A 26,311-nucleotide genomic window follows, 5' to 3' on the forward strand; every position below is an offset into this window, starting at 1 on the left:
CTAATGACTAGTTTTATCAGCTGAGTACAAGGCATAATCTATTAATCAGACTGTTGATGGTGACAACTGTGACCGATTTACTGAGTTAGTGTCTCTGTTTTTCCTCTAAATGAAGCCACCTATGCATTTTATTATGTATTCTCTGATTAGCATATTCCCCTGAAGATTATGGGCCAGACTGAGGGCACAGTCATATATATCCATCTCGTGGAAACTGGACAGTACCAGAGAGAACGTAGAGCAGATTTTGGTCTGGCGAAAACAAAAGACATAAATTTTCTTAGGTCCAGACAAACATTTCCCCTTAAGATTTGAAATTCAGTTATCTACGATGTATATCAAATGATCTGCAGTCACTGTGTATGGCAAAGCTGTATGCATCTGGGAAGCACAGAATAATTGCTTTGTTCTTACAGTTTTAATTTTGTGTCTGAAAAATCAGTATATCCCTGGAGCAAGAATTGCTGGCATGAGACCTACTTTTTTTTTTTTTTTTTTTTTTTTAAGATTCTGTTTTATTTATGTTTATGCTGGGTAATTTTTAAATGGCTTATAACTGAATTACTTTCATTCTGTTACTCATAAATCCCTTACTATCTACCCTTTTTTAATGGAAAAAAAAGAGACTTGAACAAAGATCATTTATAAAACTATGTGCATAATAAATCTCAAATTTATAATGTTATTTCAGGTGATGATTTATATTCTAGAGAGAGAATTGTTTTGTGGTCTCTTTTTAGTTTATATGGCACATTAAGTCACCTTTTAAACATACACGTAATGGTGAAATTCAGTACGAGCAACAAGTGCATTAAAAAAGGGGGTAGTATAACATACAATTTTTGTTTCCCTCTAAAAATTCATAACTACATAGCTTTTGATTAGCAGTGTTTAAATCTTTTCCCCCTTTCTGTGGCAGTGGAAGGTATAACGTTTCGAAGCTGACAATTTTAAAAAGCTAAATAGCAGTTCACTTTTAGAGCTCACCAGTTTGTAGATGATGTCTTGTTACCTACCCAAAATTTTAAATATATCATTTTATAGGAAACATCAATTATGTAAAACAGACATTAGCTTTCTTTCTTTTATTTTTTTTCTCTAAATGCTTCATTACTAGAATATGGCACATGCAGAGATTTTCCTTGTCCAAACTGTGTCTTATTTGTTAACAAAGAGAAAGCATTTTCAATCTTAACATTTTTCTTCCAAAAGTTTATTATACATTAGCATTTTAAATAAGAACCTTTTACCGGACTGCTTTGTCTTGAGCTGCCACAGCTGTGAGCAGCAAGGCCTCACAAGGGCAGTGAGTCCCAAGTAATCTCAGCACTTCTTAAGGAAGGCTGGTCAGCTCACGTAATGGGACTTTTAAAAGTTAGTCTTTTTGGATTCGGCGCTTTCACTGCCACGGGCCAGGGTTCAATCCCTGGTTGGGGAACTAAGATCCCGCAAGCTGTGCGGCCAAAAAAAAATTTTAAAGTTAGTCTTCATTGTCCATGCTTGTTAACAGGTTTAGAATAGTTGTTTGAACTGCTGAAGTTGGACATTTTTTTGCATTCTGTCCGTTTGGTTGACACGTATAAAGATTATCATTTAAAAATCCTTTGAGGGACTCAGGAGAAATTTATATTATCTGAATGATTAATGTTTTGCAGCAAAGATACTAGCTTTTTGTGGTGAAGATTAAAGAATTTTAATAAACTGATTTTTAAATAGCCTTTGGTGGCACAGGCATCTTGATGAACAAATACCTAACATTAATTGAGCTTAATAACAGTTAAACAGTAGAGACACTAATGAAAATTTGGACAGAGATCAATTTACTACATTTGTTTCAAATTTTAACTTTTTATTACACATTGCGTTAGAACTCATTGATCAAACCATGAAGCTTTCTAATTAGTTTGACCAAATGTCAGGGCCACTAGCCTTTAGAGAGAATGCTGTATACATGAAAAGACTACCCTCATGGCCCAAGCACCTTCAATAATAAGGTCCCCCCCCCATGTCTCAACACTTTTCAAAAATAGACTGTCATTAAAGAAGCATTTCAGTTGTCAGGATGCTTTTTGGCACGATCGTATGAAATGTGAACAGTGTAACCTCTGCCACTGATAATAAGCAGGTCAGGTGTAGTTGAAACTACAAGTCAGGTGCAGTGAAAATTGGCTAGAGATGCTTCCGTCCTCTGTCCAGTAAGTGGGACGAGGCAGGAGCCGTCGCAAAGAAATGAAAACACGTGCATTAAAGTGACACATCTTTTGCTTTTGTTTTTTTAACTAGACCGGTTTGGGCTCGGCCAGGCAGGAAGAATACCTGGCTCTGTGAATGCCATGCGGGTTCTGAGCACCAGTGCAGATCTGGAAGCTGCCGTTGCTGATGCTTTGGTAAGAGGCACGACGTGCGTGGAGTCTCTTTGAATTACTCACCTGCGTTTTTCTCTGTCTTAACAGGAAGTAGTCTCCAAACCAGGTCACTAGATCATGTTTGACACTCTTTAAACTGTGTAAATTTATATTATTATTCTTTTCTTAAACTGTGAACTCTGTATGTCAGTGAAAACTGGGCTTACAAGAAACCTTAGCATCAAGTATGTCTTCTGTGCTCCACAGTCTCAGTGAAGTTGTGATGACATCAGGCTTCTCTGATGTCATTGGGCTTCTTCTTTTCCTTTTTTATCTTTGGTGTTTTTTTTTCAGCATTTCCTTTATTCCCTTCTATTGCTTCTGTTGCTTTACAGGCTTTGATGGCATAGCCTAAGCATATCATTGTATAACAGTAGGTCATAGCGTTTGCGGTTTGAAAATCCTGCCTTTATTCCATTTCCCTCACTAGTTGTTCCGTATGATTTTGTGTTTGTTTGTTTAAATGAGTCCTTAAGTCATTATTTACGGAAACTTTCCCAGATTTTAAGGTCAACTCTCTGAGTATGTGAAGCAGTAGTGGAGTGTGTTTCTGTGCTGTTATAATGTAATATCTACAAAAAGCAACATAAAGTGATTAGAAGTCCTTAATTAAACTTGTGGTTATAGCAAAGAATTCCTAAGTAGAATCAGCTTGTGGTCAAATTGCCTTTTAAAGATGCACTGCAGCTGGTAGAACCACAGCCTCTTGTACTTTCTGGTTTATGTGCTCAGCATTTAAAATAGACGTTCTTTAGAACCGCCCAATCTCTGGTCTTGCTTGTACTGTTTTAAGACTTGTCCTCTTCTAATGAACAAAGGTAATAACCCTGCTTTCAGACCCCGAGGTTTTAAATCACGCCCTGTTTCATCTGATCAAAACTTTATAGCATGTGGCCACAGTGATCAGACCCCTGAGGTTTTAAATCCAGCCATGTTTCATCCGATCAAAACTTTCTAGTGTGTGGCTATAGGATCAGACCCTGAGATTTTAAATCCAGCCGTGTTTCATCCAGTCAAAACTTTATAGCGTGCGGCCACAGTGATTCCAACTCTCATCCCTCCCGGCCCTCCCTCATTTACTCCTGCGCAGCCAGATTTCTCTGGCAAGCATCTGTGAGCAAGCAGTTGTCTGCTCTCCTCGTGGTTTCACGGTGAGGGCTGCCCGGCCAGCTCTGTTCATCATTCTTGTGTGCAAGAGGGCTTTTTCTGGCAGATACTGGAGTTCAGGATAATTGCTTTAAGCAGGACTGTAACTTAAGAGTCACGAGGTGGCGCACAATTCTGTGAAGCGGTTCTTCCTTCCGAGTTGCAGCATTTGGAATCTGTTTCTTACTTATTCCGGGACTTGAAGAAGTGGGGGCCAGAGGGGTGAGAAGTGATGGATGTGCAAAGCCCTCCCTCGGTGAGACAGCACTTCGGTGGGGGGGGCGGGTAGAGTGCCCAGAGCGCCAGGGGCCAGAGCAGGACTGGAGAGTCTGGGCTTTGCCTTCACCCGACTTGGGTTTTCTCTGAGCTCCGGCTCCCCTTACACCCCCGCTGCCCTCACTACTACGTTTTGTCCAAACCGCTTGGTCTCTCCAAGTGACCTGCTTCAGAAGAGACAGCGCCGGGATGGTACACAGTCCTTGGTCGCAGAAAAGAAGTCCTGGGGCAGCGTCTGTCCTAGGAGCAGGCAACAGCGTTAATGGCAACATTAGGGATATACCTCGGTGCTACGGGGAGAGTTTCAGCAAAGAATTCCAGCAGATACTGGAAGGTCTCGTGAGAGGCGCAGGAGGGTTAGGAAATGCCATTGTGAAAGCGTCCTTTGTTATTCGCTTGACACGAATTGCTTGCTAACCTGTAGTTTTGGTTTGCTAAGGTATGTGCTGCTGTACACTTTTGTTGCAAGAACGATCCCCACATATGCTTCTGACATAATTCTCTATGCTTTTTCCCCATCCTTCAATATTTTCCTGCCTACAGCTGTTAGGAGACTCCAGGAGCAAGGTACCAGTGCTTTAACTTTTCTTTTATGTTTTTTTTTTCTTTTTTTTCTGTTGAGTATATTTCCTTTAGGAGCTGGTAAAAGCAACAGAAAAAAGTAGCATAGTATAGAAATTGTGTTCTGAATTGTGATTTTGTGCAAATTAGTGATGCTGTTGCTCGTGATGGAACTGGTCATCTCGCACGTTTGCCTCAGTGGTTTCGAATATCAGGTTCTGCCCCTTTTCCTACTAGGGTTTCATTTTAGTTATTAACTTAGTTTGTGTCTCCTCTTACGTCGTTATTGTTCCATGAATGGGTACATTCAACATTTTTCTTATCTTAGGAATCTAGTTGATGGGTAAGTGAGATGACCGTATAATTATCATCCTACCAAGGATACTTCTGAGAGTGAGAGAGGGTGCTGTTAATAATTATGCTGGGACAGTAGGTGGAAGGCAGAGCTGTCCTGGCGTACAAGTCACATTCCTAGAAAATTACACCGGCACAGTTTAAGCCGGTAGCTATTTGTTTTTCTCTTGGAGAAACCGTATTTTATAAGTTTGATCTATTTTATGTAGCTGTTGCTAAATTATCTAGGGATTTAACTTAGTTTTATATTCAGAGGTAAGAGAAATGAATGACATGGGTGTTCTAGTCTACAGAAGGCCTGTTAGTGTTGTAAAACTTTAAGTCCTTAATAAAAATGGTTTAGACCATTTAGGAATCCTTTCATGTGGGACACTCTGCCACTGACCCTGCAGTGTCAGACGTTCTTAAGGAAGCATGAACATTCAAACAAATGTACTCACAGACCATGCTCCAGATAGATTGCTTTTGATTGGGAAGCGGCTGGTGGGCTCTCATACTTACAGCGCGTCAGGTGCCGAGCCGGGCTGTTTAACACGTAATTCCACTTAATCCTGACAACAAGCCAGTGAGGAGGATAATCACTGTCATCTCAAAGATGGGGAAACTGAAGCAGACAGATGAGGAGGCTTTCTGAAGTCACACGGCCAGTCTGTCTTACTGAGAAGGCCACGCACCGCACTAGAGATCATGCTCTTTCCTCTCTGCTGTGGGTTGCTCTGCTTGTTACTCACCCTACGTCTGCTTTTCTGTTTTTACTCCCCTCATCTGTAAGCGCAGGGAAAGGGCGGTGCATGCGCCTGTGTGTGTGTCTACGTTTAGCGCTTTGTCGTTGGTTTTGTTTGGTGAGACTCACGTCACCTGTCCCTGTCTCCCCCGACCCGTCCTTGGATCTGGCAGAAGAAGCCCGTGAGGAGGAGGTATGAGCCGTACGGGATGTATTCTGACGACGACGCCAACAGCGACGCGTCCAGCGTGTGCTCCGAGCGCTCGTACAGCTCCCGGAACGGGGGCATCCCCCACTACCTGCGCCAGACCGAGGATGTGGCCGAGGTGCTCAACCACTGCGCCAGCTCCAACTGGTCCGAGCGGAAGGAGGGGCTCCTGGGCCTGCAGAACCTGCTGAAGAGCCAGAGAACACTGAGGTGAGGGCGGGAGGCCAGGCAGGCTCGTGAGCTCAGGCTGAGTCCCGTGTTGCACTCCCGGGGCCCTACCCGGGCTCCCGTCCTCTCGGGAGTTCTTAACGGAATTCCAGCCGCTGGGGCAGGCACTAAAGGTTCTGGGAGGGCTAAGTCGTGGTCCTTGCCTTCCGGAGAATTTGAAATATCCGGCAAACACTTTGTAACTGATTAGCTTTAGAAAGCATTTGGTTCCCTATGGCTTACACTTGTCTATTAGGTGTTGTTTGAGAAATCTCAGTACAGCTTGCAATTTAGGTCAAAAGTAAAACAAGTCTGCAGGTTGGTACGGTTTATTACACTTTAGAGTCATGGATAAAATGATACCAGCCTCAGTCTAAAATGTTTTGATACACATCGGCGTAGGTATGGTTTATAAATATGCAGAGTAAAGAGATACTCAAATAGGGTACTCTAAAGTACTCTTTAGCTTTAGAATTGATTATTTTTGCTTTTTTCTTTGTTTCTGTCTTTCATAAATTTTCTAAAATGAGCATGTATTACATATACCAAAAATATGTGTTTATACCATATTTCCTCAAATCTAAGGCACCACTGACACACCATTATTTTATATCTGAGAAGAAATGCTGCTTATTAAACCATGACAATACTAATAAGTCATTGCTTATAAGATGAATCTCAAAACTACAGAGATGTTTGAACTACACTCTATCATATTCTTCGGGTAACTTTTTTTAAAGCCGTATGGTGAGACTGGATAAGTGTCTATGGTCATGGATGGCTCCGCAAAGCCGTGGGAGCATTGACTGACGAATCACTGCGCTTCAGGCGCGGCTGTCCAGCCAGTCTGGCCCCTGCTTTATTCCTTCCTGCCATCTTCCCTCCCCACCCCCCGCCCCCCCTTGTTCTCTTCTGTGCATGCGGCAGGAGAAGTTTCGCCACATGCGCTCTGAAGTGCAGGTCCTCTCTGGTGCTCTAGTGACCTGTGAAAAAACAGAAAAAAGGATTTGCTGTCGTTATCCGTCAAGAATCTGCTCAGTTCTCACGGCCCCAGTTTCTTGATTCTTAGTGTTCACCAAGTATCCATTGAATAATCTCTAAAATCTGTTGATTAGCGTTGGTCTGATCTAGATTTCATTGTTAGCAGTGTTAAAAGATCACCCAACCTGAGAGGGATGATTTGGGGAAGAAGGTGAATCTTTCTCATGAAACCTCGAAGTAGAAATGGGATTCAGTAATACAGTTCAGGGTAAGAACAGTCACAGGGGCACGTGAAATGCGTGTTTGCTTGTCTCAGGCACAGTTGCAGGTAGGGTGTGTTCTTTAATCCTTTTAGCAGCCGCTTGGTTCACTGAAATGGATACAAAGGTATCAGAGTACTTTGGCTCTAGCAGGACTGAGATTAAAATCCAGGTCTGTCTGACCCCGAAGCACGTGCTTTTCCTAGTTGATCCCATTGCCTTTCATCTGTGGTGGTGGAAACACACCTGCAACGAGGTGAGCAGGATGTGGCTCATGGCTTTGCCACGCCCACAGGTGTGAACTCAGGTGATCACGCTTTGAGATTCAGTTTCATTTTAGAATGAGAGCGAAACGATCATGATTTTTTTATTCCTATGCAGTTCCATCATAAATTAAAATTTAGATAATTGATTTGTGAAGAAAGGACTTTGTTATATAAAAATTATATAAAGCTTATGTAGTGGAATGAAATAAAAGGATTTCGAGAAGCTGTAACTAATTTCAGTATTGGCTTATTAAATATTAAATTTATTTATTTCTATTTTGTTCCCTCTAGTCGGGTGGAGTTGAAAAGATTGTGTGAGATTTTCACCCGAATGTTTGCTGACCCTCACAGCAAGGTAAGGTCTGGGGAACCTGCCCACTTGTGTTCCTCTCTGCATGTCTGTGTGGGCTGCATAATACACGACTTCAGAGTGGGATACCAGCCCTGCAGCACAGTGTAGACCTTACAGACTGAACCCCAATTTCAGCACTAGTTTGTTATGGCTTCTGAAAACGGAATTCTTAGAAACTTCCAGTGTCCATACAACATCAAGTTAAATAAAGTGTGTTTCAAGTAAGGGTTACCGTGGAGAGAATGAGATGTAGTCTTTTACTTATTCAGCAAATATTTTCGCATACTTAGCCAAATGGTTGGCTGGGTGCTAGCATGTAACAGTGTATTATCATATAATGCCTTCCTGAAAAAAGTTACAGTAGTGAAGAAAATAATCAAGTTATGTAAATTTTTTTTTTTGGGTACCCATGTAGAATTTGTCTATATGGGACAAGATAGACAAATGGAAGCATTTATAAAATGGATTTACTGAAGAACCACATTAAGTGTTTCTCCAGACACCAATAGAATTGCCGCCTCTAAGAATTTGCTGGATGGTGGTCACTTAGCTGGTGCCTACACCTCCTGGGGACCAGAGGAGGACTGCCTTTTGACAAGGACTCCCTGCTGAGGGAAGAGCACCCAGGAGTGAGGGACAGGCCCTCTCTAGGAGTGGAGCTGAGAGCGGGACCCTTGACAAAAGTTCACTTGGAGTCTAGATTGTCAATAAATACCATTGTTTGGGAGGAAGCCTTGGCAGGCTGTTGCTGTTCAGTGGTTTTAGAGAAAGAAACAACAGGAATGAAGGTATCGGGAAAGTTAAAGGGTGAAGGACAGAAACTAAAGTAGAAATTGAGGGAACCAGAAATCAGCACCAGCAAATGTTAAATGCTTGATGTGCAAGACTTAAGTGTCTTACACTAACTATCATTTTCCTAGTAAAAATGGTCTCTTCTGAATCCTCCTGGGAGAAAGAAACCTGTGGTGGCCAGAAAGTCTAGCCAGTTACTGTGATTCCCCTTCTTTTCCTACACTGTCGTCCTCACAGGAATTGTCCGTGAACTGTGTCAATCATCCATCCACCCGTGCAGTCATTCAGCATTTACTGAGCACCCACTCTGGGCTAGGGATACAGAAAACCACACAGGACCCCTCCCTGCCTTTTGAAATGCTCACGGGAGCCTAGGAGAATGAACGCAGGGGTGCTCCTTTTTGGGGCGGGGGCAACAGTTCTCCTCAGTATTGGTCTTAAAGCATGTCTTAAAATTCCTGTTATGACCCTCACTCACAGCAAGGTTGACATTCACAGTATTAATAAAACCCAAGAAACGTTGAGTTTAAGGGCCAGGTAGATATCCAAAGATATAATTATCAAGGTTTTCTCTAAGGTAGTATTCAAAGCAGTAAGATTTGAAGCATAAGGTTCATAAGATGTATAGCGTAAGGGATATTAGACGGATTTGGACATTGATGACATTTCTATTACCGGTCACCTCTAGATTGCTGATTCAGAACCAGAATGTGAGGATAAAGAAGGAAATTTGTTTCCATCAGAAAGCTCTTGTACAGTGAGTTTGCAGGTCTCAGTTTAGTAAATATTTGCTAGCTGCCTTTGTGCTAAGCCAGGAATCCCACAGCTGGGGCTCATTGACTTCTTTCTGAGCTGTCTCACGGGAGACCCCTGGTGGTTAATAGTTGCTGAGCTAGAACTCAGTAGGTCTGTGATAGCCGGCTTGTCCCAGGAGAGCAGGACTCGTTTACAAGTAGGGTGCACAGTGCCACCGCTAACCTCTCTGAGGCTGGTTCAGGGGTGATCCGCCACGAGCTCTGTGTCACCGTAGGGAGCACTGATGATCACACAGTGGCGTGAGGATTAATGCAACTGTCGGTGTCTTCCATCCCAAGCCATAACCTTTTATAAAGATTGCTATGGCTTTTATAATATCTTTTCATAAAGATAATACTTTATAATACCTGAACGGGCATACATCAAAATAGATGACTGAAATGAAAAGCGATACATATACAAGTTTTTTTTTCCCCTTCATCCTGTAATAGTTTTTATTGAATGCTAGGTAATGAGCAATAATAGTATAGAATTATGATGGTTAAAAGGTATTTTAAAGAAAAAGGGAGCGAGAAGGGAAAGAGAGAGAGGGAGGGAGAGAGGGAGGGAGGAAGGAAGGAAAGGAAAGGAAAGAAAGACCTCCAAGATTAGACTCATATTTTCAGCAAAGTTAATTTCTCTCTGTACTGAATTTTAAAGGCATGTAGAGGGAGGGGAGAGTTATTTCGTCAGTTTGTAGCCTTTTCAGGCCTTTTAAGAAACTGCATGAAACTTGTATGACTTCACTGTGGACTAACGTGGAATCTGTTTCGTTGCATGGCCTGGTTTGCGGTGGAATTCACACCAGAGAGTAAGTTCCGACCCCTTTTCCTTTATCTGTTCTTGTTACTGTGTTTGCCTCCTATGCCACGTCCAGTTGTGGACAGTGTCAACCCCAGTTACGATTCTGGACAAAGCCAAGATGGGCATTTTTATCATTTTGGAGATGGGAGGAAATCATGAATTAAATATGTGAAATACTTGGTTTCCATTTGTGTCTAGGTTTTCAGTATGTTTTTGGAGACTCTTGTGGATTTTATAATAATTCATAAGGATGACTTGCAAGACTGGCTTTTTGTTCTTCTCACACAATTGCTTAAGAAAATGGGAGCAGATTTGCTTGGATCTGTGCAAGCGAAGGTTCAGAAGGCTCTCGATGTCACAAGGCAAGTGCTTGGGGGCAAGATCATTTTTTCCCAGCTTTTGAGATAAAACTGACATACAACATTGTGTGAGTTTTAAGTGTATAATGTGAGGATTTGATACATGTATATATTGCTAAATGATTACTGCAGTGTCAGTTAATACATCCTTCACCTCACATAACTACCATTTTTTGTTGCTTATGTGGTAAAAAGCAGTCAAGATATGTTCTCTTAGCAAGTGTTATAACTGTAACAGGAAGTTTGTACCCTTTGACCAACATCTCCCCATTTCCCTCACCCCACTAGGCTCTGGCAACCACCATTCTACTCTTTGTTTCTATGGGTTTGACTTTTTTTTTTTTTTTTTTTTTTTTTAGATTCCACATATAAGTGATATGCAGTATTTGTCTTTCTCTATCTGGCTTATTTCACTTAGCACGATGCCCTCAAGTTTCATCCATGTTGTCACAAATGGCATGATTTCCTTCTCTTTTATGACTGAATAATATTCCATTTATACGTACACCACATTTTCTTTATCCGTTCATCCATCAACACACTTAGGTTGTTTCCATGTCTTGGCTGTTGTGAATAGTGCTGCAGTGAACATGGGGTCAGATGTCTCTTTGAGATACTGATTTTATTTCCTTTGGATATATACCTAGCAGTGGGGTTGCTGGCTCATATGGTAATTCTAATTTTTTTTTTTTTTTTTTTTTTTGGCTGTGCCACGTGGCTTGCGGGATCTCAGTTCCCTGACCAGGGGTTGAACGTGGGCCACAGCAGTGAAAGTGCCACGTCCTAACCGATAGGCCACCAGGGAATTTGCTAGTTCTCATTTTTTTGTGGAACCTCCATACCGTTTTCCACAGCAGCTGCACCAATTTACATTCCCACCAGCATTTGTTATCTCGTCTTTTTGATGATGGCCATTCAAACAGGTGTGAGGTGATACCTCATTGTAGTTTTTATTTGCATTTTTCTAATAATTAGTGATGTTGAGCACCTTTTCATGTACTTGTTGGCCATTTGTATGTCCTCTTTGGGAAAATGTCTACTGGTGGGGCGGGGGCACTAGACCATTTTGATACTACGAGAGTCTTTGTAGGTGGTTTCTTGTCATTTTGTTACCTGTGGCTTTTGTCACCCACTTGAATATCTGCTTTCTTACTTAATTCCCACATTCTCTTATTAACATATATGTTGAAATATCCCAACAGTCCATGAGATGAAATGCCCATATCTTCCTTTGAGTTGACATTATTTTTGTGAATGCCTAAGACAAATGTAAAAAAAAGAAAAAAAAAACATTGAGAATTGATTCTCTTCTCTTTAAAAAACACTTTAGAATATTTATGAGCATCCTTCTGAAGACCCCAGTATTTTTACGACTTCAACCTCTTGTAAGGCACGCTAGAAATTTTTCTGTTCATGTGTGGTGTAGGGTTCCTGTTCATCCAGGAATAGTTTCTCTTAACAGTTCATTGGCTAGAGATGATAACACACTTACAATATTTTTAGCCCATCTGGCCTTTATGAGAAAAGAAAAGCTACTGAGACTCAGAAAAAGTGTAAAAAAAACTGAGTCTGTGCCGTTATTGTTTGGAAACAAACTTCTGATCTTTGCCTGTGCAGTAGTAAATCCTCGACCCACGAGCGATAGAAATTGAATGATCTCAGAAGACGGTTCGCAGTGATGTCTTGGTTGTGATTTGGTGGATGATGGAGGGGAATGTGTCAGATTGCTGATTTTTTTTTTTTTTTTTTTTTTTTTTTTTGCGGTACGCGGGCCTCTCACTGTCGCGGCCTCTCCTGTGGTGGAGCATAGGCTCCGGACGCGCAGGCTCAGCGGCCATGGCTCACGGGCCCAGCCGCTCCGCGGCCTGTGGGATCTTCCCGGACCGGGGCACGAACCCGTGTCCCCTGCATCAGCAGGCTGACTCCCAACCACTGCGCCACCAGGGAAGACCAGATTGCTGAATTTTTAAAAGAATAAACAGATGTCTCCAGGTCACTCAGAAAATCATCATCAGCATAGTAACTTTTATATGACACGTTACTGCAAACTGGGATGTGAGTAGGTATCATAGAACTGTCAAAATGGAAGGACCTTTCCATTTCATTGTAAAATTAGGAAACAGGGAGTAACTTGACACACCCGGAGCCCCACTTCCTGCTCGTGGCAGCCCGGGAGCCAGCATCCAGGAGAGCCGGTTGTCACTCTGTTGTGTGTCCTGTGGTCGCCGGCTGGCCTGCGGGAGAGTGTGGAGGGCATCACACTGCCCCGGCATTGTCCCCCACGCTTGCATCTGTTAGATGTCTCTGGCTGCCGAGACTACATTTGTTCCTCTACACTGTGATGCCAGCATTTTTTTGGTCCCCGACCCTGAAGATCTGTGTAATTTGTGCTGCTATAGAATTTTATTATCCAAGTAGATTTCCCTTTAGATTTTCAGTGAACTCAGTGTAACGTACTGTATTTGCAGTAAGGCTTTCAGGCACCACCCCTCCTGTGGGTGACTAAGTGTAGTGCAGTTGGGGGACAGTCCTTTACACCAGTGGATTCCTCACAGTTTGGACAGAGGTTGACTGGAGGGGCTGAGCTGATGCAGCTGATGATACACGAGTGATGTAAACAGCAGGGCGGTTACACGAGAGGCTGGGGAGCTGCGGTGAGTTGTGGTCACAGGGGATGTGGGCCCAGTGGTCCAAGCTTTTCAAGAAAGGTCAGAAATGTGGATTAAGGCAACATATTTCAAGATACATATTTTTTTAAATGACACTGTGAAAGCCAAGGAAAACATTTATAAGCCAGACTTTAGCCTGTAGATTGCTTCCTTAATGTAGGTGGATTTACGAATGACAGAAGATCCATTTCAGATTTTTAGGGATGATGGAAATATTACGATTATATTTCTGATCTTTGGTGATTAAGGGAAATAATTGTGCCCTGCTGTTAGTTTTCCTGGATGCCTCATTCCTTTAAGAACCCTCTTCTGGGGAATTCCCTGGCCTAGGTCCCTAAAGCATGTGTCCCTTTTTCTCGGCAGCTGAGAAGTTTAGCTCTCTCAGCTTATCTAGGATTGTGAGTACCGGGGGTGTCTCAGTGGTGGCTGAGAGCTGTTCCTCAGGTGATAGACCTGATTGTGAATCTGCCTCAGTTTCCTTTCCTTTGGCTGCACTCAACAGCAGGGCGCAGCTCCAGCTTAAATACACCCATTACTCAGATGTATTCTCCATCCTCCCTTTGCTGTAGAAGAAAGGAGAGGTGTTCTGCGTGTGGTTGGTTTGTTTCTTTGATGTGTGGCCAGTATGAGTCACTTAGATCATATATACTAAGGTGCGCTTTGCTTCCAGAGGTGGTCCTCAGAGCTTCCTGGATACAAATAGATGTGGGAGAAAAGGATGTGCTGTTGGTCAAGTTGACTTTTTATTAGTAATTATGCTGGTGGTACTACTAGTAACTAGGATGTGCCACACACTTTAGTTTTTCTCGTATTATTTCATTTAAGTTTCAGATCAGTCCCGTAATCTGAAAGATTCGACCCTGCGTCCCTTTTCTTTCTACTATCCTTCCGTACACTGAGAATGGTCTCTAAGGGAGTCTAAAAGAAAGCGATGCAGTCACTCAGCCTCAACTGGAATAGATCTTCGCATTGCATTATCTTTCCTGTTAGCATGGAAGGGACATCTGCATCAGGCACAGGGGCTCCTTCAGGCAATTTTAAACTCGTACTAGTAATTGTGGCTTTTTAAGGGAGAGGGCACTGACTTTCACTCGCCAGGAGCCCTCAGGGTTACTCAGTTGGATCAAAAATGTGAGAGGACCAGGAGAAAAGAGATGAGTCGCAGGCAAGAAGTGGAGCCGGAGTGGGGCTCCTAGGGTCCCAGTCCTGTGTGTGTCTGTAGCTGGAGAGGGGTGTTCCTGGGTGAGTGTCCCACAGGCGCTCTTCTGTGGTGACCACACAAAGCCAGCTCACGGGCGAGGACCCCAGGAACTGTGCAGGCGGCTTCAGCAAGGGCAGCTGCACGCAGCCTCTTTGGGATGTAAAAGTTAGGTTTGGGCGATGGAAGTGTTTCTCATGTGAGCAGAATTCCGAAAGATACCTGGCAAGAAGGCAAGCAGGCATTCATTGCTCAGTTTATGTGTTTCGGGACTTTTTCTAAATTTTCTAGGGAACTCCCTGGCGGTCTGGTGGTTAGGACTCGGCGCTCTCAAGTGCCGGGCCCGGGTTCCATCTCTGGTCCGGGAACTAAGATCCCATGCGCCATGCGTTGCAGCCAAACAAAAACCAAAAAACAAAACAAAACAAAATAAATAAGTTTTCTATGTAATGTGTATTACTTTAGTATTTACATAAAATGAAAAGTAATATTTAAAATATATAAACATGCTTGCTTTTTACATATGTTAGAGGAATCCGTAATAGTGTATTTTTGTTTCTTATATGATTTTACATTGTTTTTTGTAATAAGTCTTTCTTTTAAAATACTTTTTTTTTTTTTTAAACCCAGGGACTCCTTTCCATTTGATCAGCAATTTAACATTTTGATGAGATTTATTGTGGATCAAACCCAAACTCCTAACCTCAAGGTCGGTAACTATTTGTCACTATAGTTCAACCTCTAGAAGTCAAATTTGCTTAAAATATACTTGTTTATACATGACTCGTATTTCACTATTGTGAGTAAATCTGCTGTGAGCAACATGTTTCCATTTCTCTTGGTTCAGTACATAGTAGAGAAGTTGCTGGTTTATTGGGTAGGGACATGCTTAACTTTATTTTAAACTGCCGAAATGGTTATATCAGATTATATTCCTACCAGCAGTGTCTGAGAACTCCAGTTGTTCCACATCCTTACCAACATTTGGGCATTATTACAGTGTTTCACATTAATATTTAATGTAGAGAATTTTGATGTGTTAAAATAGGTATCTTATTAGAATGTTTTTAATATTAACATCGTAACACATGAAAAATGAATTGTGACATGTTTTATAAACATCATACCTATAAGAACGAACTAATGGTATTTGAAGGAAGATGTGCTCCTTTGAATGGCATCAGGTCCATTGTCTGTTCTTTGATCACTAATTTTGCTGAGGTTTTTAGGAGAGGCCCAATAAATAATAACCCTTTTCTCCTGAGGTCCAAACCAAGTGAGACCTCGGTGGGGAAGTTAGAGCAGAATTATCAGCTTGAATTACCTTCAGTGCTGCCTTGCAAGACCTGGCCTCGAGTGGCTGAAAAATAAAACTCACACAGAGCTGTACTTGCCCCGCGGTCGGTGGCAGAGCTTGGAGGTCCCCCTGGTGCCTCCACCCCTCACCCCAGCGGGGGCTCCCGCCCGGCACGTGTCTTGCGGCGTCTGTGAGGAGGATTAGGCTGCAGGCCTCCCTTCTGTTCCCAGGCTTCCCTGTCAGTCATCTCATGCTTTTTCCCTGCTGGAGGCCCCTGCATGTAGGAACATAAATCCAGGAGAAAGGCGGTGTCCCCTCAGTAGTGTGTACTTTTCTCTGAGCACCAGTTAAGAGTTCTGTTCAAAGATTTGTAAAGTGTACCTACTGTTCATAATTGCTGGATCTTTCAGGTCAAAGTTGCCATCCTGAAGTACATCGAGTCTCTCGCTAGGCAGATGGACCCAACAGATTTCATAAACTCCAGTGAGACGAGGCTTGCTGTGTCTAGAATTATAACCTGGACGACAGAGCCAAAGAGTTCAGACGTGAGAAAGGTATGTCCTTAGGCACGCGTCACGAAGAGGCATTGACGGGACCTTGTAGGCCACCCACCAGCCTACACGCAAACCACTATCGCTCCTTCTCTAGGAAGCCAAGGCTCTGCTTCTGTCCCTCCAGCTCCGTCTGGTTGCAGCCTTTGAAGATCAAAATGAAAATCTGAAATCTTGTATCATGGGAGACACCCTGATACCAAGATGTTGTGTCGTTGCTTTTTTTTTTTTTCAGTCACCTGAAGAGAAATATTTGCTCTTTTCTTCTGAAATGGCACGTTGAAAGGCATATATAACGCAGTGGAGGGAGCACGGGGCCCTGTTATTTCTATTCTTAGGTAGTATTCTGCCTTAGGACTCCTGTGAAGATGAATTCGTATATGTTAAAAGCATGATCCATTCCTGACAGGTTATAAGCACACAGGAAGTGGGAGTTATCGCTCTCTCTGTTGTTTCTGTTATTCTCTTCCTGTCAGTGTCCTGTCCTTCTACACTTGAGTTTCACACATGGCCACTGTTCTTTTACTTTATATATAAACAAGCCAGCCTTTCCAAGTTACTGTTCAAAACCAGATTTCTTCGTTCTGGTTTCAGACTCAAAGTACTTGATTTGGGTTATTTGTGTGTAATCACGAACCTTGCATTTTTTTTTTCTTTTCTTTTTCCCCCGTAGTATACTCCTTCCACCGCCATCCGTGCCAAAATAGCCCTTTGGCCTTGGGGTAGAGTTGGTAACGTGGACCACTTGGGTCGAGGCAGGGTTAAGGATGATTCCAAGAGGTAGTTAGCAAGGTTGTTGTGGTTCCAAATGCCCCTGAACACCTAGCTCCTGCTCTAACGGAATCCAAGGAAGGGAACCAAAGAACCACCTGCAGGGTTTCTTTGGGAGGGTCACAGCCAATGTAATTCTCCAGCCATTGTACAGTAATAAACTAAGTTGTCCAAGGTCAAAGAAACAAGGATGAATTTTATTAAAGCACTCATTCAAAATTACTGTTCTAACAGTAAATAATATTTTTGATTTATGATCTGTTTGTAAAATGTTTCAATATTTATTGAAAGAGCATTTCACTGGCAACCTTTAATTTAACCATTAAGCCTCTTTGGGACTTGGGAGGCACACTGGGAGGTGGTGGCATGATTTGGTTGATTGGAACGTCAGATATTTGTGTTACAGTTTTCAAAGTCACAGATCAACCAAGAAATACAAGTGCCCATGTGCAGCTTCCTATCTTTAGTCATAACACGTTGCGTACGAGTGTCTATATGAGTCTGTGTTTTTGTAATTGAAGGTTACTGAAGTGTTCCCTCCCATGGGGCTGGAAGATGTTTTAGACAAGCACGTTATCATGATTAGGGCCTGTATGGGAACAGCCAGCTTTGGTCATGATAGCTACTCTCTCTGGACATGCACATTAAACATTTGAACTCGGATTTATTGTCCTAACTTTTCTAATCAGGACTCTAGAGGGATGTTTTTCCTTGAGTTATCTAGCCTGGGGCATCTAAACACTGCCTTCAGTGTCTGCCCTTCCCCATCATGAGGACTGCCAAACACCCCACCTTCAGGCTGAGGTCAAACCTGGCCTCCGGGACAGTAATCCCGGCCCCTCAGAGGAAGCTGAAAAGCTTTACGTCAGTGGTTCTGAGTCCTGGCTGCAATGAAAACTAACCCAGATTGCTGTGCTCTCCCCGAAGTCACTTGACTTCACTGGTACAGAGTGGAGCGTGGACGTTGCTCTGTGTCTGGTCGGGGCTCCTTCCACTCTTGGCTGATCTTTAATGCAGTGTTGAGCCCCATCAGTTAAGACCGTTCCCCTGGGACTGAACCTCAGGCACGCAAGCTGCTGACGTAGTCTTGACCTGGTTGCCGCTAATTCTCTTGGGACCCAGGCTGGGCCCTGGGTGTCTTCAGGGCCAGGCCTGGCCCTGCTGTTCCCCGGGCCTCCTCCACCTCTCTGCTTTTGTTCCCCCTGCATGCTCAGCACCTAGCACAAAACCTGTAAAAACAAAGTAGGCATTTAGTAAGTATTTTCAGTGAATTAATGAATGATAAATACCCAAAGAGAAATGACCTAATTTCAAGTCACATTTTGAAGCCATCATGTTCAAAACCAGAGCCTTGGAAGTTCTCCTCTTGTGGCTTCTGTATTCGTTTTCTATTGCATAACAAATCACCACAAACTTAGCAGCTTGAAATGGCACAAATTTATGATCTCACAGTTGGATTCTCTGCTCAGAGCCTTCCCAGACTGAAGTCAAGGTGTGGCCTGGGTCTTGGATCTCACTTGAGACCTGGGCTTCTCTGCCATCTCCCTGGTGCTTGGCCAAATTCAGCTCCTTGCGGGTGAGGACTAGGTACCTGTTTTCCTACCAACTGTCAGCAGGAGGCGTTCTCGGCCGGTGGAGGCTGCTTTCCACCCCCATCACATGGTCCTCTCTACAGCCTGGCACTTTGCTTCTCCAGAGCCTGCAGGAGAATTTTTTTTTTTTTTTTTTGGTACGGTACGCGGGCCTCTCACTGTTGTGGCCTCTCCCATTGCGGAGCACAGGCTCCGGACACACAGGCTCAGCGGCCATGGCTCACGGGCCCAGCCGCTCCGCGGCATGTGGGGTCTTCCCGGACCGGGGCATGAACCCGTGTCCCCTGCATTGGCAGGCGGACTCTCAACCACTGTGCCACCAGGGAAGCCCTGCAGGAGAATTTTTGAAGAAATAATGTCCTAAAACTTCCCAAATTTTATGAAAAACTTTACACATCTAAGAAGCTCAGCAAACTCCAAGTAGGATTTTAAAAAAAAGACCCATACCTAGACACGTCATAATCAAGCTGCTGAAAGCTGAAGACAGCAGAGGGAAGCAGCTCAGCATAGCCAGGGTCCTCAGAAGACAAACAGCTGCGTGCTCATCAGCAGCCACGGGGGAGGGGCTTCCCTGTTGGTGCAGTGGTTAAGAAAGAATCCGCCTGCCAATGCAGGGCACATGGGTTCCAGCCCTGGTCCGGGGAGATCCCACATGCCGCGGAGCAACTAAGCCCGTGCGCCACAACTACTGAGCCTGCGCTCTAGAGCCCACGAGCCACAACTACTGAGCCCGTGCTCAGAGAAGCCACCGCAGTGAGAAGCCCGCGCACAGCAACAAAGAGTAGCCCCCGCTCGCCGCAACTAGAGAAAGCCCGTGCGCAGCAACGAAGACCCAATGCAGCCAAAAATGAAAATAAATAAATAAATATATTTTTAAAAAAAAGAAACCATGGGGACAGAGGCAGCTGGAAGGAAAAAAAGTCAACCAAGAATTCTCTATTCAGCAAAACTATTCGTCAAAAATGAAAGATAAATTAAAATGAAGCCAGCAGGAGACTCTCATTTTAATCTCTCTGCCTCTTTAAAAAGGGCTCACCTGATTATCACCACACAGGATAATCTGCCCTTTAACTAAGTCAGCCAATTAGGGAGGGACTTTAATTATACCTGCAGAACCCCTTCTGCCATGTAACGTAATTATGGGAGTGAAGTCTATCACACGCGCAAGTCCCACTCACCCTGGGGGAGGGCTGTAAGGCTTACCCACCAGAAGGCGGGGACCCTGGGGCCCACCTTAGCGCTTTGCCTACCAAGGCTTTGGTCTCTTTTTCGGCGGCCTGGCATGAGTCTTCCATAGTTAGTTATCCGGTAGTTCCTTAGCTCTTACTTGAAAAGGGAGCTTTTTTACCTAACTATGCAAATTGTAATGAGGTTCATTTTAGCAGGTGCATCTCTGCATTCTGAGCACCCGGTGAAATTTTTTTTTCATCCTCGAAGATATTCATGGATTTGATTGCTTGGCTTTCAGTTGTATCCATCGAGCACTCGCTAGGATAGGCTTGTTAAAACACAGTATTCAAATACATGTTCTTTTGCCCCATACAGGCGAATCCTTCCTGGAGATAGAGCCGCTTTTATTTAAATGCTCTGTTTTGCAGTTCCATCCACTGGATATTTATATAAATGTACATGCTGTTGTAAGTGATGCACCCACCTTACCCACAAATTTGAGATGTGTTCTAAAGATTGTCTAAATGAATGTAGTGCCTAAGTAAATTAAAATACTTAGAAATTGTGATATGGTATATATCACTCCGTTCTAAGATTTTAAATGTCATTACTATTATTTTAAAGCTGCAAGGAAAGAAAACAGGCAGCATTTTCATCTGGATAATTTAGTGCACTAAAGATTTGCTTGCTTATCTCTTCTATGTAGACATATGTTTTGCCGCACCTGTAATTTGCAAAGTTATTAAAAGGTTGTATCAGGTGCTAGGGAAATCTTGGTGATTTTCAAGTTCTCCTGTTGGTGTCCTGACTTAATGTCCTAAGAGTAGGGCAAGGTTACACTCTAAATACTAGAAGAGCCCTACAGTCTGAAATCTATGCAGTAAACTCTCATATTGGCCCTCTCCTTGGAGAATATTAATTTTATACAAACAGTACTCGGGAAGTTTGCAGGCAGTGCAGCGCCTCCTCTGTATATCTCCTGTTTGGGAAACCACTTTAGACACCTTTTAAGCTGACAAAACTTTGATTTACTGACTTCAGTGTTTTTGATATTTTGTTTCCTTTTTTATGTCAGTGTTCTGGGGTGTTTCCTCTCAGAGGGAGTCGGGTGTTTGAATGTTTAAGATGTTGAGGAGGGAGGAAACACAACCTAAACCAAAACACGAGTCAGTCATCTGGAGGTACGCTTGCCTGGCTGGGACTGACTTGGATGGATGGAAAAGCCCCACCTGGCTTTAACTGGCCTGCTTTATTCCCAAAGTAACCTTTTCCATTTTTTAAGTATGGGAATCCTGAGACTTGTGTTGACCAAACTACACAGACATACACCGGACCTTTCTTTTTTCTTTTTTTAACATCTTTATTGGAGTATAATGACTTTACAATGGTGTGTTAGTTTCTGCTGTATAACAAAGTAAATCAGCTATACATACACATATATCCCCATATCCCCTCCCTCTTGCGTCTCCCTCCCACCCTCCCTATCCCACCCCTCTAGGTGGTCACAGAGCACCGAGCTGATCTCCCTGTGCTATGAGGCTGCTTCCCACTAGCTATCTACCTTACGTTTGGTAGTGTATATATGTCTGTCCTGCTCTCTCACTTCATCCCGGCTTACCGTTCCCCCTCCCTGTGTCCTCAAGTCCATTCTCTATGTCTGCGTCTTTATTCCTGTCCTGCCCTTAGGTTCTTCAGAATCTTTTTTTTTTTTTTTTTTTAGATTTCATATATGTGTGTTAGCATACAGTATTTGTTTTTCTCTTTCTGACTTACTTCACTCTGTATGACAGAGTCTAGGTCCATCCACCTCACTACAAATAACTCAGTTTCGTTTCTTTTTATGGCTGAGTAATATTCCACTGTATATATGTGCCACATCTTCTTTATCCATTCATCTGTCGATGGACACTTAGGTTGCTTCCATGTCCTGGCTATTGTAAATAGAGCTGCAATGAACATTTTGTTACATGCCTCTTCTTGAATTATGGTTTTCTCAGGTATATGCCCAGTAGTGGTATTGCTGGATCCTATGGTAGTTCTATTTTTAGTTCTTTAAGGAACCTCCATACTGTTCTCCATAGTGGCTGTATCAATTTACATTCCCACCAACAGTGCAAGAGGGTTCCCTTTTCTCCACACCCTCTCCAGCATTTATTGTTTGTAGATGTTTTGATGATGGCCATTCTGACCGGTGTGAGGTGATATCTCATTGTAGTATTGATTTGCATTTCTCTAATGATTAGTGATGTTGAGCATCCTTTCATGTGTTTGTTGGCAGCCTGTATATCTTCTTTGGAGAAATCACTAGACCTTTCTTAATGCACTGTGTCTGTATTAGGATAATACAGTGTATTCTAGAGTTGACCTCTGTTGACTTCTGCCTCTGCTACTTTTTAGCGGTGTGAACAAGTAGTTCAACCTCTGAATCCTTGTTTATTACCCATGAAATGGGAATCGTGATATTTGCTTTAGGCACTGTTGGGGGGACCAACTGCAATAAAGCATATAAAAACCTAGGTAGATACTGCTCTGTTTGTTGTTGTAGCTTCAGCTATTACTGCTTGAGGGTTGCTTTGGTTTTGCTGCTGGTCCAAATTTTTTCCAGCGTTAGGAACATTTTTTTCCCATCAGGCAAAGGGAATGCGGTAATGACAATAGAAATTTTAATGGTATGTTTATATTTTAGGGTTCAGAATCCCTGTATGTTTCCGTATCATACGTGATTCTCTAACACTGAGCACCTGCTTTGTCAAGTGAACTAACAGATTTATTAGCCCCCAAATGTTGTTTTGAGAAAGGCAGGAAGTAAAGGCATGGCAAAGAAAATTAGAGATGATAAAGATGCTGTTGCCTGGAGCAGGAAAAGTATATAAATAGCCTTCAAAAGTCGACATTTCTAATTGAAAAAAAATTTAAATCTCTGATTATACATAGGCAGCATGTCCTAATCTAAAAGCTCAGAGTTTTACCATCAAATAAGATTTGAACCTCAGCTGAATGTGACTGCCTCGCTCAAGTCTCATTTTGATCTGTTTGCAAGAACACTGTTACTTCCAGGAGGGGTTGTGGTGATGATGAAGGACTTAGCAAATGATGGAGCTTTAACACTGGCAGTTCCTGTTTTTATTCTTAAGGATACTGTTACTGTTCCGTTATTATTCATAGACTTTTAGATTGTATAATCTCTCTCTATATATGACTTTAGAAAAGAAGCCAAATACCTGTACAGCTTACCAATAACCATGGTTTTGAGCGCGTGCTTCTTGTCTCTGACTAAACCCTACCCCTTTCCTGTTTGTCCGTCCCCGCTTCAGCGTAGTCGAATAGGTGAGGATTTCCCCACTAGGTCAGCCTCCACCTGCTCTGGGCCTGGAGAAGGAAACTTGGAAGAAACTTGTAAACAGGTAGATTTAAAACTGTGTACTAACTTGCAAAAGGACACTTCACTGTTTGCATTGAGATTGTTAATCCTGATTACCCTTGTGAAGACACTGAGAAGATTTTGAAGAACCCTAAAATTAACATAATACTACCTGAGCCAGAGCGTGCGTGTGCGTGCGTGCGTGCACCTGTGTAAATGTTGTGTTTTGGTATGTTTTATGATGAACTGCCTTCCCAAAGAAATAGCCACGTTGCAGACAGGCTTCTACCATATTTTAACGAAATAGCAATGGAGAGATACTAAATTTAAAATGTCCGAAGGTTTTGAAATTACCTTCTCTTTGGTGGTTTTTCTAAAGCAATTTTAATCACAATCTGAAGGGAGCAGTAATATTTGTTTAATAAATTTAAAAAGCCCTCTCTTCTCAAATTTTAAGTTTTCCATAATTAATACTGACACTGAAACATTCGTCAAAGTTTTATTGATCTCCTGTCTGGAAGAATCCTTTTCTGCTGTGAGGCACACGGCATTCAAGGCCATCGATAGCCTGCAGGTTCTTTTCAGACACTAGCAGTGAGATTTGAAGGCCCTTTTACCCTCACCCCTCAAGTTCTACTGTAGGGGCACAAGTGGGAGTCATTTCCTTTCAGGTCACCATTTGATCGTTAAAGTACGTCGCCCCAGAGTTGCCCGTTAGAAAATGTCAGCAGCAGAGGTTTTGGTTTGGTCTGGCTTTTCAATGGCCCTTCCTCACGTGGGGCAAGAGCTCCAAGTTGGGACAGCGACACCCTCTGGTTTGGGGCTCATTATTGAACACGAGCTCTGCCCCAGGCTTTTTAAAATGAATCTCTCCAGCCCATCCCCATATTTGGAATTATTCCTGCAGTGAGAGCATATTGATGGTAACGATAAATATAAGCCAGTTGTCATCCTTGCCTGGACGTTCTGGTATTCAGACTCCTCACTGATACAGAGAGTTGTAGATAAAATGTTTCAGGATCATAACAGTCTCATTCCTTTCAAAACTTTGATGTGAAATCTTTTTAAAATAATATACTTAAATGATACTTTCCATCCATTTCTGGAGCTTGGGTTTCAGAAAAAGATTTTACTTTGAAAACAGCTTTAGGCCAAAGAGTTACTTTTGAAAACTAATAAAATCATTTACATTTTATATTTTGGAAAATGCAAAAAACAAATTATATTCATTTATATGCGTAAGTCACATACCATCTGTCCAACGAGTTATTTTCAGAATTCCCTGTCTTTCTATTTGATTTCTTATCAAAATTCAACTTTAGGGTTATTGAGAGAAGGTTCTTCAGTGGGTAGAAGTTGAAGTCTGCTGCGCTTTCTTTTCCCATATGACGAAAAGTCACTAATGTTAAGTAGCCACGAATTAGCACAGTCTCTAGGCCTGTCACCTTGCAGCCCTCTTGTTCCTAAAAGATCCTACCAGTTTTATAATTTGCTTCATGGAAAACCCCAAGTAAATTTTTAGTATCAGGTATCTTGTCATTCTGGGAAGAAACTAGATCTAAAGACAGTGGCACATTTCACATAAAAACATACTATTCAAAAATGTGATAATGCATTTAATAGTTTTCTAATGCCATTTTCAGCATTTTCAACTTTCTTATTAAATTGGTGATGCTGATTTTTCTTCCCTTGGCCCAAACTCAAGTCTGCTTCTTTGCTTCTCTTTGAAGTGCAGTGTTTTCTGCATGCATTTTTTTCTAACATCTAATAAAAAAATTTTTTAATGCACAGGTTACTTTGCATGATTTGGGGAATTTGCTTTTATACAAATCATATTAACAGTGTGTTAAATTGATGATGAAATAGATTTCTTCAGATAATGATTTGTTAAAACTGTTCCAATAATGACATGTAGATGTGTGTTTTAGTACAATCAATAATAATGGTTTTTGCCTGTCTTGTGAAAGCACACTGGCCCTTATGATTTAATTTGGTTGGAGAGGATATTAATGACCATATTTGGAAATCAAGGGAAAATGTAAGATCCTTTTGCCCAATGCTGTGCTTAATAAATGCTTATGACACTATGAAAGATAATTTTTTATTGTGTAAAATGTGTTATTCTACTGATATTTCAAATTTTGTAATTAAGTTTTAATTTTGGTTAAATACATTTGGGTCTTTGGATATTTTTTTTTCCTTCTCCAGGTACAAAATAGTAATTTTATATTATTAACTGGACCTAGAATTAATTGTAACATTATAAAAACATTGAAGTGGGGTTTTTTGTGGGTGTTTATTTCCAAAAATTTTCTCAGCAAACATGTTTCTATGTAATAGTCTATATAGTGGAAAAATATTTAGGATAATTACTGCAATCCTAAATATTACAGTCTTTGGAAAAATTAATGTTTGCTTCTAGTCGAAAGATTTTCATAATATGTTTTCCTTTCTTTTGACTCTTAGAAATTTGTAAGAAATGCCTGTTAGTACTAACTAAAATTTTCTTTTGGAATAGTTCTTCTAAATCAAAACCCTTGTAACTAACTCCGAGGGCACCGTTTTCTAAGCTCGAGCACCATAGCAGGCGTGTAGCTTGCCGGGGAAGCCTGGGTCTCACTGCTGGTGTTCTAGCTGCTTAGTCTTCCCCACGTTGCTGCTATAGCCACTACGAGCATATGTTGTCTCTCATAAAGGAAAGTAGAACATTTCCCAAAAGGCAGAAGAGTAATAACTTTTTAACTCATACCATGTAAATCTAGTTTGCTTCCCAAAGACTGTCTCTGTCCTCAATTCATAGATGTAAAAGTAGGAGTTTTTCAGATATATTTGAACTCTATTCCTAGTGTTTCTTAGTCACTAGGAAAAGTGGTTTTTCAAGATAACACGGTGGTAGCTTGTTTAGAAACTTGTGCTTTCCAGGATATGCTAGGAGCCTTGTCCAGTTCTGACTTACTAGAATGGACAATCTTAAGCCTTTTCAAATTTTTTGATTGTTTCATTTATGTACTCACCAACTCTGTCCCTAGTGTTGGACAGCAGAGGAAAAAAGTTTCAGGAATTTATTGTTAATGTGCTGTTGTAAAATCCAAGGCCAGGGTGTTCAGTGAAACCAGGGCTTATTTTCCATATTGACGTTTGGCTGTTTATAGTTGATGATGGTATTTTCTCTAGGTGCTGTTTTTTTTTTTGTTTTTTTTTTTGTGGCACAG

General features: G+C 42.1%; 1 protein-coding gene across 4 annotated transcripts in view; it reads left to right on the plus strand.

Annotated features, from left to right (window-relative positions):
- The window catches only part of CLASP1 (cytoplasmic linker associated protein 1), a 268,685-nt gene that overhangs the window by 194,889 nt on the left and 47,485 nt on the right, over positions 1-26,311 (plus strand). For 3 of the 4 annotated variants that reach the window (XM_082630779.1, XM_082630777.1, XM_082630778.1), the window contains 7 exons: positions 2,284-2,387; positions 4,371-4,394; positions 5,640-5,884; positions 7,680-7,743; positions 10,330-10,493; positions 14,988-15,066; positions 16,065-16,208. In XM_082630779.1, the coding sequence (XP_082486905.1) occupies positions 2,284-2,387; positions 4,371-4,394; positions 5,640-5,884; positions 7,680-7,743; positions 10,330-10,493; positions 14,988-15,066; positions 16,065-16,208 (824 nt within the window). The remainder of the gene's footprint in view (positions 1-2,283; positions 2,388-4,370; positions 4,395-5,639; positions 5,885-7,679; positions 7,744-10,329; positions 10,494-14,987; positions 15,067-16,064; positions 16,209-26,311) is intronic. The other variant, XM_082630780.1, reaches the window with a different exon arrangement.

The sequence above is a fragment of the Mesoplodon mirus genome (assembly GCF_964341445.2).
Source record: "Mesoplodon mirus genome assembly, chromosome: 8".
Lineage (NCBI taxonomy): Eukaryota > Metazoa > Chordata > Mammalia > Artiodactyla > Ziphiidae > Mesoplodon > Mesoplodon mirus.